The sequence below is a fragment of the Pipistrellus hanaki genome, assembly GCF_964339955.1.
Source record: "Pipistrellus hanaki genome assembly, chromosome: 5".
Classification (NCBI taxonomy): domain Eukaryota; kingdom Metazoa; phylum Chordata; class Mammalia; order Chiroptera; family Vespertilionidae; genus Pipistrellus; species Pipistrellus hanaki.
This window is the reverse complement of record NC_140507.1, coordinates 80,863,520-80,880,432: the sequence shown is the minus strand read 5'-3', so window position 1 is coordinate 80,880,432 and position 16,913 is coordinate 80,863,520. Positions and strand designations below refer to the sequence as shown.

At 55.2% G+C, this 16,913-nt stretch overlaps 1 protein-coding gene across 7 annotated transcripts in view; it reads left to right on the top strand.

Moving 5' to 3' along the window:
* Window positions 1-8,540, top strand: part of UNC13A (unc-13 homolog A) — a 64,204-nt gene extending 55,664 nt beyond the window's left edge. For 4 of the 7 annotated variants that reach the window (XM_084885822.1, XM_084885821.1, XM_084885825.1 and 1 more), the window contains 5 exons: window positions 649-796; window positions 1,833-1,889; window positions 4,515-4,607; window positions 5,518-5,677; window positions 7,172-8,540. In XM_084885822.1, the coding sequence (XP_084741948.1) occupies window positions 649-796; window positions 1,833-1,889; window positions 4,515-4,607; window positions 5,518-5,677; window positions 7,172-7,472 (759 nt within the window). In that variant the 3' untranslated portion in view covers window positions 7,473-8,540. The remainder of the gene's footprint in view (window positions 1-648; window positions 797-1,832; window positions 1,890-4,514; window positions 4,608-5,517; window positions 5,678-7,171) is intronic. The other 3 variants (XM_084885824.1, XM_084885826.1, XM_084885823.1) reach the window with 1 other exon arrangement.
* The last annotated feature ends 8,373 nt before the right edge of the window (window positions 8,541-16,913 follow it).

Sequence of the window (16,913 nt, the reverse complement as noted above, 5' to 3'; positions counted from 1 at the left end):
CACGTGGCTCTCGAGCCACAGTTTGCCGACCACTGGCCTAGGGAGAGAGCAGCAAGGACTTTCTAGAAGAAAACATGTGGGAGGTGGGTTTTGAGGGATGCGTAGGAGTTCACAAGGCAAAGCAAACAGCGTTCCAGGTAGGGGCCCAGCCCATGCAAGAGCATGGAGTCTCAAAAGAGGCTGTGGTCCGCATGGAATGAAAACTACTCTGAAAAACATGTTTTGCTAAAATGGAGCTGGCAGCATATTAAAGAGGAAACCTTAATCAAAGAAAGACAAGGAGCCAGATAAGATCAGGGCCAGAGGACCTCACCCCCAGTGATCGTAGGAAGTGCAAAGGCCCTGAGGCAGGCATGGTCTAGGGAAGACAATGGAGAAAAGTCAAGGAGGTTGTAGGGTTGAAGCCCATGGGCCTGGGAAGGGCGCGGACGCATGAGTGCTATTCTGAAGGCGCTGGGAGCCCACTGGCAGGGTGGGGGCAGGAGTGGAGGTGGGGGAGCAGCAGCACCAGGCTTAAGTGGAGGCCCCGGGCTCACCCAGTGCATCGTTGCAGCAGGCAGAGGGATGGCGGAGGACAGGGCGGGAGGGCCCGCTAGGAGGAGCCCGTAGGGCTGCCTCTGGCCTCACCTCCCCGCCCTGTGCCCACAGCAATACTTCCACGCGGGCGGCGTGGGCCTCAAGAAGACCTTCCTGGAGAAGAGCCCGGACCTGCAGTCCCTGCGCTACGCCCTGTCCCTCTACACGCAGGCCACCGACCTGCTCATTAAGACCTTCGTGCAGACGCAGGCCGCCCAGGGTAAGGGGCGGCAGCGTGGCCAACACTCACCACGAGCGGCCATTGGCTCGTCTCCCGTGGCACCAGGAGCGCGTTAACAGATCCCTGGCGCTTGTGAACCGCTTGGTCCTGGGCCAATGAGTAATTCACCGTTTGTGGGGAAAGCCATGGGCCTTCTAGAGCCAGAAGTGATTGAAAGCTCTGGGGCGGGGCCTCTTTGACAGCTGCTAGGACCAAGGTGATGGACAGATGCTAGGGGCGCGCGACCTGAGGCGTGGTGGGCCGCTGTGGTGGGCGGGCCTCCGGGACTGGGGGGCGGGGAGGGAGGGGAGGAACTAAGGAGTGATTGACAGCTCTGGCATGGGCGGGACTTGTGCCCTCCTGTAGCCAATGAGCGGTTGGCAGCTCCAGGGGAATGAGGTCTGGCGGAAAGGTTGAAGGCTCTTGGGGTAAGGAATGATTGACAATCCCAGGGATGGGAGGGACCCCAACCTAGAGGGGGTGTGGGGAGAGGAAGTTCCCATTTCTCAGATTCTTTCCAACCCAGCTTCAGTCTCCTGTCCCTCTCTGAGCTCACACACCCCGGCTCAGGTTGGGGGACAGGACTCCAGGGTCCTAGTCCCCCTCACCAGGGACCCTCCTTTTCCAAATTGTCTCTGAGAGTACAAACAAGGGTGAGAGTTGGGTCACTGACCTGGCAGTGGGGAGCGGGTGTTGGGGGGCGGGGGGAGGCTGGGGCGGGGGAGCAGGCCCTGCGCCCACCGAGAGGGGCCCCTTTCCCCACCGCAGGGCGCTCCCCGGGCGTCAGGACTCTGCCCTCCGCTTCGTGCCCGGTCCACCTGCTGCTTCTAGTGTCCCCGGTGTCCCCCGGAGCGGGAGGCTGTCTGTCTGTCCACCTGCAGCTGACGTTTCTCTCTCTCTTGTCTCTCCTCCCCGCCACTCGCCGCCCCTCCGCGCCTCCCCTGCTCCCCCCACGCACACTCGCCCTCCATCCTCGCCCCCGGATTGCTCGTCTCTGCCCCCGCTTCCCTCCCTCCTCCCCCTCCCCCGCGATTAGTCCATGGTGGAAAAGGGACTAGGTTTACCCTTAGTGAAGACATTTATCCTGAGAAGGGTACGTGCCTCCGCCGCCCGCCCGCCCGCCCCTCCCCGCGCCCGGTGCCCGGTGCCTGGTGCCTGCGCCCCCCCAGCCGCGGCTAGTAAAAGGCCGTCCTTCCGCCTCCAGCCCCGGGCTGGGCCGGCCGCCCGCGGGGCCACGCGGACAAGGAGGAAGGATGGCTTGCTGGTTCCACGTGGGGAAGGGGAGGGGATTCCAGTCGGCATCCTAAGTGCAGCTCTTAAGCCGGATCCCAGCTCTGCCAGCCCTGGCTGGGCACCCGGGGCAAGGCTCGGCCCCCTGAGCTCCGTTTTCTCATCGCTAAGCTGGAGGAAGTCAAGGACCTTCATTCATGGGATGCGATGAATTAAATTTAGAGCAGGTTCTGGCCTTGAATAGCACCTAGCAATTTTTAGTTACTGCTGCTGCTGCTGCTGCTGTTGTTACTATTATGTTTGATATCACTTTTCCGAATGTAGAAAACTACCCTTTTTTCAAGCTCTAACTGTGAGTCAGCCCTTGTACTAAGAACTTCTCAAGGACTCTTACAAAGATTCCTTCTGAACGCCACACAAAGGGGGTTTATCATTCCATAAATGGGGAAACCGTGCCTCAAAAGAGAAGCCGCTTGCCCAGGGATCCTTACCCTGCAGGGGAGCCGGGACTTGGGGGGCGGGGGGGAAAGCACGGACAGGCCCTCCCAGGAAAGACCCTTCCTCTTGGAGCCAGCAAACCACGGGATGGGGGCTCCCAACACCGCCCCCCTCCCCCTTCTTACTAGCTTTGGCCTTGGTCTGACCCCTCACCTGTCCCAACCACTGTCCGGTTCCCTCCTGGCACCCTCAGTCTGGCCCTGATTGAGCTTGCAATGAAGCATCAGCCTGGGGTGGGGGTGGGGGAGGTGAGGCTGAGCATGTGACTGGGGGAGGGGGTGGGGGCAAGAGCCTGAGATGAAAGGAAAGCGGCCTGGGGTAGCAGCAGAGATGGGGGTGCACTCCCCAATACTGGGGTGCTGGGGGTGGGCAGGTTCTCATGCCCTTGAGCCTCTAACTTCCTGCCCCTCGCAAGTGACCCGGATCAACCTTGGACTGACCCATTCCCCTTCCCACCCCCACCCCCACATTCCTCCTGTTCCTCCCCCGTGCATGGGGTGCACCAGCCTGGAGAGCTTCCTGGGGGGCTTGGGAGGGGCCTGGCCGATGTGCTGGCAGCCACAGGTCCCCAGGCCCCACAGGGGACAGAAGCTTTTCCCAGTAACTGCCCTCCAAGGATCCTCATCACAACCAGGATGCGTGTGCTGGCCGGAAACAGAAGTGCACCTCACCCTGACTCAGTAGACAAGGGAGCTGGTTGGCTCTGGAACTGAAAAACTAGAGGTTGGGTTGGCATCAGGAATGGCTGGATCCAGAGTCTTCAGCAACGCCACTGGTCACCGATCGCTGCAGAGACCGCTTCCGGGTGGCCTCTCCCCGCATTAGGCAGAGACAGCCTTGCCAGTTTAGCACCAGAGAGACAGACTCTTTCCTAATAGTGACAGCCAGAGTCCCAGGGCCAACGCCTACGGGCCCAGCTTGAGTCACATGACCATCCCTCTGCCTATTGCTCAGCCAGGGGCAGGGGATGCTCTCACTGGACAGCCATGGTTCCTTTAGCCGCCCCTGAAGTGGGGGGTGGAGCACACGGTCTTAGGTGAGGGTGGAGGCGTTTCTAAGTAGAAACGTGGGATTGTCTATTAGAGAGGAAAGGTGAGGAGGCAGGGAAAATAAAAGGGGAAGTCCACGTGGCTGGAGCAGGGTTAGTAAGGGTGAGAGCAGAGGGAGGTGAGGCAGCAGAAGTAACAGTGAGGCATATCGGGAGGGACCCTGCAGGTCACAAAAAGGACTCCATTACTTCAGAGTGAGATGGGAGGGTTTTGAGCGGAGGAGGGATGTGATCTGACTTAATAGGGTTTCTCTGGCTGGTGTATTGAGAGAAGCTCAGAGGAGGATGCAAGGAGACAGGAAGGAGTCTACTGTAGTAGCCCAGGCGTGGGACGATGGGGGCTGGGCCAGGATGGAGGTCAGGGAGGTGGGTGAGATTCTGGATGTATTTTGAAGGTAGAGCTGGTAGGCTCTTCGAATGTACCAATGCTTAGGGAGGAAGTCAAGGGGATCAAGGAGTGAGGTATTGGGTGCCCCAACAGTTTGAGGATTGACAGAAAAGGAGGAAGTGACAAAGAAGGTGAGAGTGACTAGTGTGTAGGATGAGAACTTGGAGAGTGTGGTATTATTGTAGCCAAGAGGAGAAACTGAGGCACCGAAGCCAGATTCTGCCAAGATGGCGTGTAGGATGAAGACTGAGTCTTGACCTTATGATAGTCAGTCAAAAAAAAGGGGCGGGGATGGGTGGGGTGCAGAAACATTAGGCTGAGAGAAGTTATGAGATCTACTTGAGATCACAGAGCAAGGCAGTGAAAGGCCAGAGCCCGGGTTCCCGGCCTCCCCAAGATTCCCTACCACTCCAGCCAACCCTCCGTGCGCCCGTCAGGGCTGTTGACCTGGTGCTGCCAGCACATCGTGGGTAGGGGGCAGTCTGGGTCCCTTCTGGTGGGTGGGAAGGATGGAGCTGACGCCAGCCTTCTGCCCTGCCCCCGCCCCCCCCCAGGCTCCAACGTGGAAGACCCTGTGGGTGAAGTCTCTGTCCACGTGGAGCTCTTCACTCACCCGGGAACCGGGGAACACAAGGTCACAGTGAAAGGTGAGCAGCTGGGAAGGGAGTGCCCCGGCCAGGATGCACTAGGTTCTAACACAGAAACCACACTGTTGGCCTAAGCAAAAAACTTTCTCAATAAGAAGAAGACGTTTCATTCCAGCCCTGGCCAGTGGGCATCGTCCCACGCACTGAAAGGATGTTGATTCAATTCCTGGTCCGGGCACATGCCTGGGTTGCAATCTTGATCCCCGGCAGGAGGCATGCGGCAGGCAGCTGATTGGTGTTTTGCTCTCACATAGATGTTTCTCACTTTCTCTCCCTCTCCCTTTCTCTTTCTCTAAAAATCAATTAAAAATCTTTAAAAACAAAAACTAAAAATTCCAGAAGTATACCACCTTCAGGCATGGTTGAATCCAGGGGTGTAAACAGTATTAACAGGACTGAGTTTCACTTTCTCCATCTCTCAGCTCCTCCATCCTTTTGTTGGCTTTTATTTTGTTAATTAAAATACACATCTATGTTAGCCCTGGCCTAGAATGACAGCGGCTTGAATAAGATAGAATACACTTTTCTCTGAGTTGACTACAAGAACAATCAGAGCTGACTCTGAGGCATCACAGTGTTGGGGATCCAGGCCCCTGACATCTTTGGTTGTACTTCTATCCCTGATATGTTTTCCTCCTCTATAGAGTCCCAGATAACTCAGCCCTCACCAGTATCCCAGCCTTCAGCTAGAGCAGTGGTCGGCAAACTCATTAGTCAACAGAGGCGCAGTTTGCCGACCACTGATCGAGAGGAAAGAGAAGATTAGGGCATTTTCCCTTTTAAGCCATAACCTTGGCTACACTTAGCTACAGTAGCATGCTGGGAAACGTAGTCTTTCTGACAGGCTTTGAAAACCATGGCCCCAAATTGAGGAAACCTGACCAATCTTCTCCTCCACTTCCTCCAATAGTGGTGGCTGCCAATGACCTCAAGTGGCAGACTTCTGGCATTTTCCGGCCGTTCATTGAAGTCAACATCATTGGGCCCCATCTCAGCGACAAGAAACGCAAGTTTGCAACCAAATCCAAGAACAACAGCTGGGCCCCCAAGTACAATGAGAGCTTCCAGTTGTGAGTCTGGGGTGCTCTGGGGAGGGGGTATTTTCCGGTTAACCTCAGCCCACTAGGCAGGAGGGGTGTCCGATGGGCACAAGGGTGTGAGAGGTCACGTCCTAGGTAGAGTTAGTGGGAACGGAGGCACCTTTGTGCAGAACTGACATCAGTGTGGGAACATTGAGATGGAGTTGACCACCGCGGGGGGCAGGCAGGTGTGTGTTTGGAGTGTGATATAACATCATGATGAAAGCTTGTAAAGTGGAGGGGAAATCTGAGCAGAGGGGTGTGCTGGTTAGGGCCAAAGTCTGGAGACTCTGGTGGTTGTATAGCGTAGGTGGCCATGGTGGGGGGATGGGGACTCATGGAGTCAGCTGTGAGCCTTGTCAGGGCCGTTGGGGCAGGTTATCTGGAGGAGTCTGCTGTGGGGACGGGAGTGGACTGTGGTTTGGTTTAGGAAATGGGGATGTGTATCATGTGAGGTGGGTGGGGGGTGTCACTCTGGATAGGGTTTCCTGGTGGGCAGCTGTGAGCTTGGTCAAGGCATCAGGTGTCTAGACAGGACCGACCTTGGGGAACGTACATAACTCTGACCAGGGTGCTCAGAGGGTTTACCTGGGTGGGTGAAGTCGCGTGGGTGGATTTCTGGATGAGGTGTGAACCTCACTGCAGCAGGGTAACACTGGGGGCTGTTCCTGAGGGACAGAAGTACAGAGGGCATCAGAGCTGGGAGAGTCGGGGGGCCCTGAGGGACAACAGCAGCCAGTTATGTTAGAAGAGCGAGGGGCCGGAGGACTTGGGAGTAATTGGTCACCTGACACAACGCTTGGGAGCAAGAACACGGCCTCGTGGGGGCAGATGCCTCCTGGGGTGGACTAGAGTACTTGAGGGCTAGGAGTGCGGCCTGAGAGCAACGTGGAGTGGGGAGAGGCTCATCATCTGCTAGCATCAAGGCCAGTCACCTGAGGGGCAGAAGCCCGGCTTCACTAGAGATGCAGCCTGGGGGCAGGGAGAGTCACGCTGAGACTTCAGGGCTGGGTCTGATGGGAGGGCATCTTGAGGATCTAGGTACCATGGGGGAGAGGCCCCGCATCCAGGGGAGGACTGCAGTTCTGGTGGGAGCCTGGTAATGGGGGGGGGGGTCTGGGGGAAGATCACTGGAGTAGGGACATGATTTGACCAGGCTGATGGGATGTCGTTGCGTGGGGAGCAGAATGGAGGGAAGAGAGACATGGCACAGACATTTCTTAGTGGTTATGGTGGGGGAAAGAAGGTCAGCAGGTGTGGACATGGCCCAGCGAAAGGCTGTAGGGCCAGTCACTTGGGGCAGGGACTGATGGCCTGAAGGGGGAAGTCATGAAAATGGGAGGATTGTGCGTGGCGTGCGTGGTCTAGCGCGGGGGGCGGAGCCGCCTGGGTGGCCGAGGGGGAAGGGTCTGGCATGGGCGTGGCCACCGGTGGGGTGGAGCTGGCCGATGGGCGGGGCCCGGCCTGACGCCCCGCCCTCCGCAGCACGCTGAGCGCGGAAGCGGGCCCGGAGTGCTACGAGCTGCAGGTGTGCGTCAAAGACTACTGCTTTGCGCGCGAGGACCGCACCGTGGGGCTGGCCGTGCTGCAGCTGCGTGAGCTGGCCCAGCGCGGGAGCGCCGCCTGCTGGCTGCCCCTCGGCCGCCGCATCCACATGGACGACACGGGCCTCACGGTGCTGCGCATCCTGTCGCAACGCAGCAACGACGAGGTAGCCAAGGAGTTCGTCAAGCTCAAGTCGGACACGCGTTCTGCCGAGGAGGGCAGTGCCACGCCCGCATCCTAGGCGGGACGCGAGGGCCCGCGGCATTGCGCGTGCGCAAAGGGGCGGGGCGGCGCCTGCGCGCTGGGACCTCCCTGAGGGCGTGTCTGCGGGCTCCGCCCCCGAGGACCGTGTGCGCCTGCGCCCTTGACTTAGCTTCCCACCGAGGAATTCGGAATGGACGGTGCCCCGCCCCCTCGGGAGGCCACGCCCCAGAGCGCGGGTGGGGGCGGGGGGAGAGGAGGAAAAAGCCACATTCCCTCCCTGCGGCCACGCCTGCAGCGCCTCCGGGGCCTTCGGAGCTGGGATGGGAGAGCCCTGTCCCTAATTGAGGAGGCCTGGTCCCCGGGCTCTGGTCCCCTGTCTCCTGTCCCAAGGAAAAGCCATAAGACGGGTCCCCAACCCCTGGGGCCCAAGACCAATTGCCAAGTATGGAACTTTCGGTCCCTCGAGGGGCTGGCCCGAGGCAAGGGGCAGGGCTTCCCGGAGCACCCCCTGGTGGTCTGGGGGCTGGAGGGACTAGGATGGTAGTTGGAGGGCCCTGGTGGACCCCAGTCCCTTTTTATGTTTGTGCAAAATAAACGGGGAGGGAGAGGAGGATGGAATTTCAAAAGCACATGCGCCCTCCGGCGCCCAAACCCTGGGGGCCCAGGGAAGGGCTCTGGGGCACCCGCATTGCCCTATGGGCTTTTTCTCCTCTTTACCCCCCACATGCCCATAGAGTTCAACTCACTCGTTTGACAGATGGCAAAGAGTTACTGAGGGACCCGGTGCCAGCCTTGTCCCCACTCCCCTTGGCCTGTGTGCCCCATCCAAGGGTGGACTGAGATGACCCCACCGAGCTCCCCATTGCTGCTAATCCCCCTCAGGGGACCTCTCCCAACCCTTACAAGGAACGGGGGTCTGGGCCAAGCCTACTACTGCCCCCTCCCACCTCTGGTTGCCAAGAAAAACCCCCGGCCCTCAGCCCTCTCCGCTAGGACCCCATGGGAGATGCCTGAGAACTCTTGACCTCCTGCCAACAAAAAAGTGAGGATTTGGGATTTTCTGGACCCAGCCCCCTGCCCGCTCCTTCTTCTCCCAGAATTCTCCAGGCAGGAAAGAATGGAAAGAGACTAGAACTCAGCACAAACATCTCCTCGTCTAGGAAATCATCACTGTTCCCCCTCAGGCCGCCCCCACCCTTGGCCCTGGAAGCAGTGGGACTGGGGGTGCTTGTGGGGGGCTCTGTTCTCTCCAGACTGGGGTCTGAGGCCTCTCAAGGCCCACACAGGCTGTGGGGCACAGGGGTGACGACGAGGCATGCCTAGTGGAATTATGTCCCAGGGAACCTCAGTGTGTGCCCACGGCCATCCCCGTTACCAACCTCCCCCTCCAGCACAGGTCGGGGCACACAGGGCATGTGGCTGAGGCACAGACAGAGGGAAGAGGGGACATGGGAGAGACGGGAGAGGAGTCCAGGGAGTGGGGAGGGTTTGAAATCAGGAGCAACAGGGCTCAGAGAGGCCACCCAGCACGTGTATGTAGTGCCCAAGCCTGGGTGATGTCTAGGCTTTTGCCACCTCACCTGGGGTGACCGGGGTTCTTAACCCTGATGGGGTCTCAGGGTCGCATGGACCTTGCTTCATGCCAAGACATGGCCCAAGTTTTCGGGGCGCAGGCAGGATCAGGAAAAAGATGAAGTGGGGTGGGCCTCTGATGAGGCAGAGAGGGGGACAGTGAGGGGCATCTAGGACAGCCAATCCCATCCCCAAGAGGGACAGGCGCAAAGTAAGGATACGGGCCCAGAGAAGGAGGGAGAGAGGAGGTAAATCAGGAAAGTGAGATCACATCGCAGTGGGGACAGAGAGAGACCTTGAATGGAGAGAGACTGAGAGATGGGGAGCTACAGAGACAGAGAGGGGGAAAGGCAAAACTGGTGACCTAGAAGGAGAAGAGACCTGTCTCACCCGGAAGGGTTTCCCTAAAAGGAGGAGGTACCTGGCCGTGTCCCCCAAACTCTGACCTAGGCACCAGAGCCTGACCCCTCCCCATCCCTCCATCAGAGACGCAAAAAATAACTTCACACCCAACTAGGAATCCTTGGGACCTCTGCTGGGACCTCAGAGACCTTTTCGTCCCCAACGTCCAGCCCCCGCACTGTCCATCTCGCAGATGGGGCCACTGAGGGGCGGGACAGCAGGACTATGCTAGAGTCACCCCGCACTCTGCTGTCTGGGGAGCCCTCGGGGGACTTGGTTTGATTCACGACCCTGAGTTTCCCCTGAACACGCTTTCCTAAGAACTGTCAAGGACCAAAGTCGTCTTCGCTGACACGTGTTGCTTTTCTCTTTGCCTTTTCTTTTTTTAAGAGAGAAATCCAGTTGATGATGTTGAGTGAGACCTCCTCCCCCACCCCCTGCACCCCCTCCATCCCCTCACCCCTGCCCAGCCATCGGGGCTCTTTCCAGGCTGGCTCACCGGTGTAGGATTCCCCGAGCGACCCGGCTGCACAGGCGGGTGGAGGGGGTTCGACCCACCCCGGCCCCGCCCCTCGGACCCTGAAACCTGCCCGGAGGTTCTCCCTCTTCACGTCTCCTCTTAGCATGTGACTGCAAATGTGAAAGCAAAACACTTTTAACTCCACCCTGTCGGTCTAGCATCGTCCCCGATGCCCCCACTTCTCTGTAAATACGTGACTTGGAACAAATGTTTAAAACCCATGAAAAGTGGTCATGAATGCATGATGTGGAGATGTTTTGCACTACTCTGGTTTTTTGGTCTCTGTAAAAATATTTTATTAACAGCAGATATTAAAAAAGAGAAAAGGCCCCCAGACTCCGGCACATGGTGACGGCGCGGCATCCCCGCGGACACAGAAACGCTCACGTCGCGTGCTCCATGCGCAGATGCTTGGGCCGTGCTCCCTGTCCGGGAGGCAAGGCCCGCGCCTGGCCCGGCCCACCCCCCGGAGCAGGGAGAAGGGGTGGAGTCAGGATGCGAATCCGGACACTGGCAGCTGTTGCTCTGAGCGCAAGCAAGTTAGAACACAAAAGCCAGGGACCCCCCTCCGCCACCCCAGTTCAACACAGAGCCCCATGTTTGGGATTTTTTAAAAAGTATCTATTTTATTGGTTTGTTGGTTTTTTTACAGAGAGGAAGGGAGAGGGACACAGAGTCAGAAACACCGATCAGCTGCCTCCTGCACTCCCCCCTCCCCACTGGGGATGTGCCCACAACCAAGGTACATGCCCTTGACCGGAATCACCAGGACCCTTCAGTCCACAGGCCGAAGCTCTATCCACTAAGCCAAACAGGTTTCGGCTGTGATTTTGTTTTGTTTTGCTGTAGCAGGTGAGAATCTCATTTTATTTAATTACTCTTGTTTTGTTTTATTTAATCTCAAAGAACGGAAACTTCCTTTTGCTACAATTAAACTTAATTTCTGCTCTGAGTCTTCATCTCATCAGGGAGCAGAAACTGAGTCTCATTCAGCTCAGATTCCCTCGGTAAACTCAGGGGCTCCCCTCCCAAGATCTGGGCTGCTTCTGTATTTGAGTGGCCAGAGCCAGGCCCTGGGATTCACCGTCGGGAATGGGCTTCATGAATGCTTTTAGTTGCAAATAAAATAAAGGGCTTGCCCTAGCTGGTTTGGCTCAGTGGATAGAGCGTCGGCCTGTGGGACTAAAGAGTCCCGGGTACAATTCCGGTCAAGGGCATGTACCTCATTTGCAATCCCCCCCCCACCTTACCCCCCTCCCCGGCTCAGGCCCTGGTGGGGGTGCATGCAGGAGGCAACCCATCGATGTGTTTCTCTCACATCAGTATTTCTCCCTGTCTTTCCCTCTCTCTTGCACTCTCTAAAAATCAATGGGAAAATATCCTCAGCTGAAGATTTAAAAAAAAAGGGGGGGGGGGCTAAAAGTGGAATAAAGAGTGGCTACACCACAGGGCTTACCCATAATTCAGCCATCCCACCCTCAAGGCGTGCACGTGGGCAAAAAGACGGAAAGTAGCCTCCGTGTGGTCTTTTCACACAGGAAAACATACAGCCGTAACCATAGATGAGCCACAGCTGTCTGCCTGATGCCGAAAGGGGCAGCCCGCCAGGGGCCCCGCGTGTCCCACACATTCTTGGTGACAGACAGAAGACCTTATCGCTTCCCCGAGACCCGGCAGTATCCATAGCAACCCAGGTGGGCCGTGCAGCCCTAGGTGACTGCTCCCTCCCTGATGGGGGAGGGCACGGTTAGCAAGGATGTGGAGAAATTGGAACCCTGCTGCTTGCTACAAACCACTCTCAGCCTCTGGCCCTGTGTCCCCCCAGGAGGTGGGGTCCATCATGTCACCCACGGGGTTGAACACAGAGGAACGTGCTGCTTGCTGTGCGGTGAGAAACGTTTCTTTGCAACTACAAGCATCTTGCTCTGAGTCTCGGAGTTAACGCCCAGGGACCAGGAACAGGTGTACTTCTGCCATTTTCCATGAATGAGGTTTATCTCTGGACGGATGAGCCTTAGAAATGTGATGCTGAGGGGGAAAAGTAGGTCCCAGTGGGCATCAGAAGACAAACATGACACCACTCTTGTAAAGCTCCAAGACTAGCTACACATGTTTCTACCCACAGAGATATAACCTAATGATACATAAATGTGATTAATAAAAAATAATAAGCATGGAACTAAGGATTAAAAAATTGAGGATTCCGCCAAAGCCAGTTTGGCTCCATGGATAGAGTGTCGGCTTGGGGACTGAAGGGTCCCAGGTTCGATTCCGGTCAAGGGCATGTACCTTGGTTGCGGGCATATCCCCAGTAGGGGGTGTGCAAGAGGCAGCTGATCGATGACTCTCATCGATGTTTCTAACTATCTCTCTCCCTTCCTCTCTGTAAAAAATCAATAAAATATATAAATAAATAAAAAATTAAGGATTCCACTTCAGGCCCATCAGGTAGGGACTATATTTTAAAAAGAGTTAGCAAGGCCCAAACATTTGGCTCAGTGGTTGAGCATCGACTTAAGAGCCAGGAGGTCACGGTTGGATCCCCAGTAGGGGGCGAGCAGGAGACAGCCAGTGGATGATTCTTATCATTGATGTTTATGTCTCTCCCTCTGCCTTCCTTGCTCTGAAATCAATAAAAACATATTTAAAAAAATAAGCTAGCAAGGATGTGAAGAAATGGAACCCTTGTGACTGTAAAATGGTGCAGCTGCTGTGGAAAACAGTAAACAGTACGGAGGTTCCTCAAAAAATTAAAAAAAGAATTACCATGTGACCCAGCAATTCTGCTTCTGGATATAGGTATCTGAAAAAACAACAACAACAAAAAAAAACGAAAGCAGGGTCTCAAAAACATGCTTGCACACCTATGTGCATAGCAGCATCAGTCACAATAGCCAAAGATGGAAGCAACCCGAGTGTCCACTGGTGAACGGATACACAAAACACAGTCCATTCATACAATGAGATATGAATCCACCTTAAAAAGGAAGGACGTCCTGACATGCTACAGCGTGGTGAGCATTGAGGACACAAAGGGACAGGTACTGTGCGATCCCACTTACGTAAGGCCCCAGAGGAGTCAAGTTCATAGGGATAGAGAGTGGAAGGCGTGGGTGCCGGGGCTGGGGGGAGGGGGACGGGAAGTCAGTGGTGAACGGGGGCGGAGCTGCAGTTTGGGAAAGTGCCAATGGTGGGACAACAAGGTAAATGTACTAAATGCCATGAGGTCGTACCCTTGCATGCGGCTCATTTTATCTGAATTTCACTTCAATTTAAAAAACAACAGCAAACATAGGTGGCTGGCCAGATTTGGTTCGTGGACGGTAGTTTGCCAACTCCTTGACCGAATCAATTCTTCTTAGACTTCCCCTCCTCGCTTTTCCCATCTTAGGCTAACTCTGGACCACCCTCATGCTCACTCCACCCTCCACTCACACCGGACCCTCAGCCTCGGGCGCAGCCTCAGCCTCAGCCCATCCTCGCCCTCTCATCCCCTCAATCTACCCTGTTCCCTCCCCCGTCTGTGCCTTGCCTTTCCATCACCTCACCTGCCCGCATAGCAGCATCACGCAGGCAATGCCCACAAGACGTACATTCTGTTTCCTGGAGGGTTCAACACAATTACGTGGTTCATGATCTCTGTAAAACTACACTTCATTACATAATTCATCTCATCGCGTATAATTACTCTGCTCCTAATCCCGCACTTACCTGTAAGAGTTTCTATGGCTGTGCATCCTGCAATTACACAGTCATTCTCACCAGCCCCACACGTGCGGTAATTACCGAGGAGGCAGTGTGGGTGCCCAGCGGCACCCGCCCCACCCAACCCCGTTCCTGCAGCAGCTGCACAGCTGCCTCCATGCTCTCAGGTTCCCATGTCGCTGAGCACCTGTTTGGGTCCAGCAGGTGAAGGCACCCGTGGGACTTTACTAATTTAATGTTAAATATATATATTTTATTGATTTTTTACACAGAGAGGAAGGGAGAAGGAGAGAGTTTGAAACATTGATGAGAGAGAAACATCGATCAGCTGCCTCCTGCACACTCGTACATGCCCTTGACCAGAATCGAACCTGGGACCCTTCAGCCCACAGGCCGAAGCTCTGTCCACTGAGCCAAACCAGTCAGGGCTATCAGTGGGACTTTAGATGAAAGATGGAACTGCTATCCTGGTTTTTCCTTCTCTTCACTCGGTCCGCAGCCAATGCTGGTCGGCATTGAAAAGCAGGTGTGCTGGCCAGTGTGGCTCAATGACTGAACATCAGCCTATGAGCCAGGTCACAGGTGGATTCCCTGGTCAAGGCATATGCCGTTACGGGCTCAGTACCCAGTAGGGGGCATGTGGGAGGCAGCCAATCAATGAGATAATCGAACACTGGGCCACTGCAGCTGGGCAATGTGTATTAAGTCACTAAATCTGTGGACATTTGTTATTGCAACCACAGCAAGCTAGGACAACGAGCTGATGGACCAATGGGAGGTGCTTCCCAGGAACATGAATCACTTTTCAATTAAAAGTTACATTAAGCCGAAACCGGTTTGGCTCAGCAGTAGAGCGTCGGTCTGCGGACTGAAAGGTCCCAGGTTCGATTCCAGTCAAGGCCATGTACATTGGTTGCGGGCACATCCCCGGTAGTGGGTGTGCAAGAGGCAGCCGGTTGATGTTTCTCTCTCATTGATGTTTCAAGCTCTCTATCCCTCTCTCTTCCTCTCTGTAAAAAATCAATAAAAATATATATATTTTTAAAAGTTACATTAAATCACTGCACACACACACACACACACACACACACAAACTACATCCTGGCCGATGTGGCTTTGTTGGCTGGGCATCATCCTGTGCACCAAAAGGTTACTGGTTCGACTCCTAGTCAGGCATATGCTCGTGTTGTGAGCTAATTGACGTTTCTCTCCCCTCCCTCTCCTTCTCTCTAAAAAGTAATAAAAACATTTAAAACACTATCTATAGGAAACATTACCCTGGAGGGTAAGAGCAAAGGAAAGCTCTAAGTTAGATAATTGGATGTGAGGGTGGGGCATTCAAAATGAAATTCAGGTTCCCAGGCACTGCCAACAAGCTTCTAACCTAGGGGTGTCGAACTCAATCAGAGAAGGGGCCAAAATCTAAAATCCAGCCTAAATCGCGGGCCGAATGGTTTACTGAACAGTCATAAACTGACAATGTCATAAACTGACAGCGGAGTGCAGTGATGACAGCGCGGTGCGGGCCACATTGCAAGGCCTGGCGGGCTGGATTTGGCCCGCGGGCCGTGTGTTTGACACATGTGTTCTAACCCCTTCAATCTGGAGGCAGAGCCTGAGAATCTGTTTTAATTGGAGACATTTTGCAGCAAAACAAACAAACAAACAAAAACACTGCGTGCCACAAAGACCCTCTAGACTCATGCCCCCAAGAGATGGAATGTACTGGGTGCAGAGTCTCCGTCCTGGCACAGGGGGCTGTGGGAGCCCCCTCATTCTTTGTTCTGGGGCTGCTCTGTGCTCTCTAGGATGTTTATTTATTTTAAACATTTTTAAAAATATATTTTATTGATTTTTTACAGAGAGGAAGAGAGAGGGATAGAGAGTCAGAAACATTGATGAGAGAGAATCATCAATCAGCTGCCTTCTGCACACTCCCCACCGGGGATGTGCCCACAACCAAGGTACATGCCCTTGCCCGGAATCAAACGCAAGACCCTTCAGTCCACAGGTCGATGCTCCATCCACTGAGCCAAACCGGTTTCAGCTCTCTAGGATGTTTAGCTGCCTCTCTAGCTCCTGTCCGCTCGATACCAATCGCGTGATCACCAGGAATGCCTCCGACACCAGCCCATGTCCCCGAGGGACCACATCACTCCCGATTGAGAGCCATTGGATTAAAATTCGATTTGAAAACATGTAACTGTCACAGCTGAGAAGTGTCCCCAGTGTCCCCTAAGAGGGGGCTGGCTCCTCACCTCAGATCAGCCACCTGGATGAAGGGTGGGGCATTCACAAGGAGAGCACTACGCTGGCCTCTGCGGAAACCCAAAGTGCAGCGTTAACCCAGGAGCTCAGCTATTACCAGCTTACCCAGCCGAGTGCAGACTCCAGCAGCAAAGGTGGATCCCATGATCCTGCTCACCGCGAGCTGTGATGTTCTCCAACCAGAACGGCCCAAGCCGGGGCGGCCCGCCCACCACAGAACTGTGGAGGTGACAACCCAGAGAACCGGCAGAACCGCCACGAAGATTGGGTCCACAAGAGGTTGTGAAACTTTGGAAGGACATTGATCCCATGTTTAGGAAGTAAACATGTATTGGATGAGGGGGAGAAAGGTTGCAGTAGAGTTTATGTAACATGATCCTCTTTTTTAAAATGTGTTTATTGATTTCAGAGAGAGAGAAAGGGAAAGGGGGAGACAGAAACATTAATGATGAGAGAACCATGGATAGATCAGTGGCCCTCCACCCGCCCCACACTGGGGATGGAGCGTGGAACCCGAGGCATGTGCCCTGACCAGGAATCAAACCGACACCTCCTGGTTCATGGGTTGATGCTCAACCACTGAGCCACACCAGCCCGGCACAAGATTCTCTTTTTAAAAATATGTATGGATATGCTCCAGGCAAGTGGATAAGGCTAGGTTTTTTGTTTTTGTTTTTACCAAAATGTTCTCCGAGGGCGACTTAATTTTGCTCTTTTTAGTTTGATTAGTTGCACCCTAAGGACTTAAGGATCTTGAGAACCCTTAACTATTTGACACAGAAAATCCAAATCCCTGAGGTGGGACCACTGAGGCCTCTGCTGGAGGCCATGTCCCCGAGATCCCCAGGTACCCGACTGCCTGCAGGTGCCTCCCACAGCTCCTCCTCCTCCTGTCCCACCCCCGTCGGGGCTTCCCGCGGTGGCCTGAGTCTGTTTTCCGGGAACTCCCCACCACGGAGACCCCCTCCACATCTGTCACCCGAAACAAGCCTGCAGCTGGCCCCACAGGAC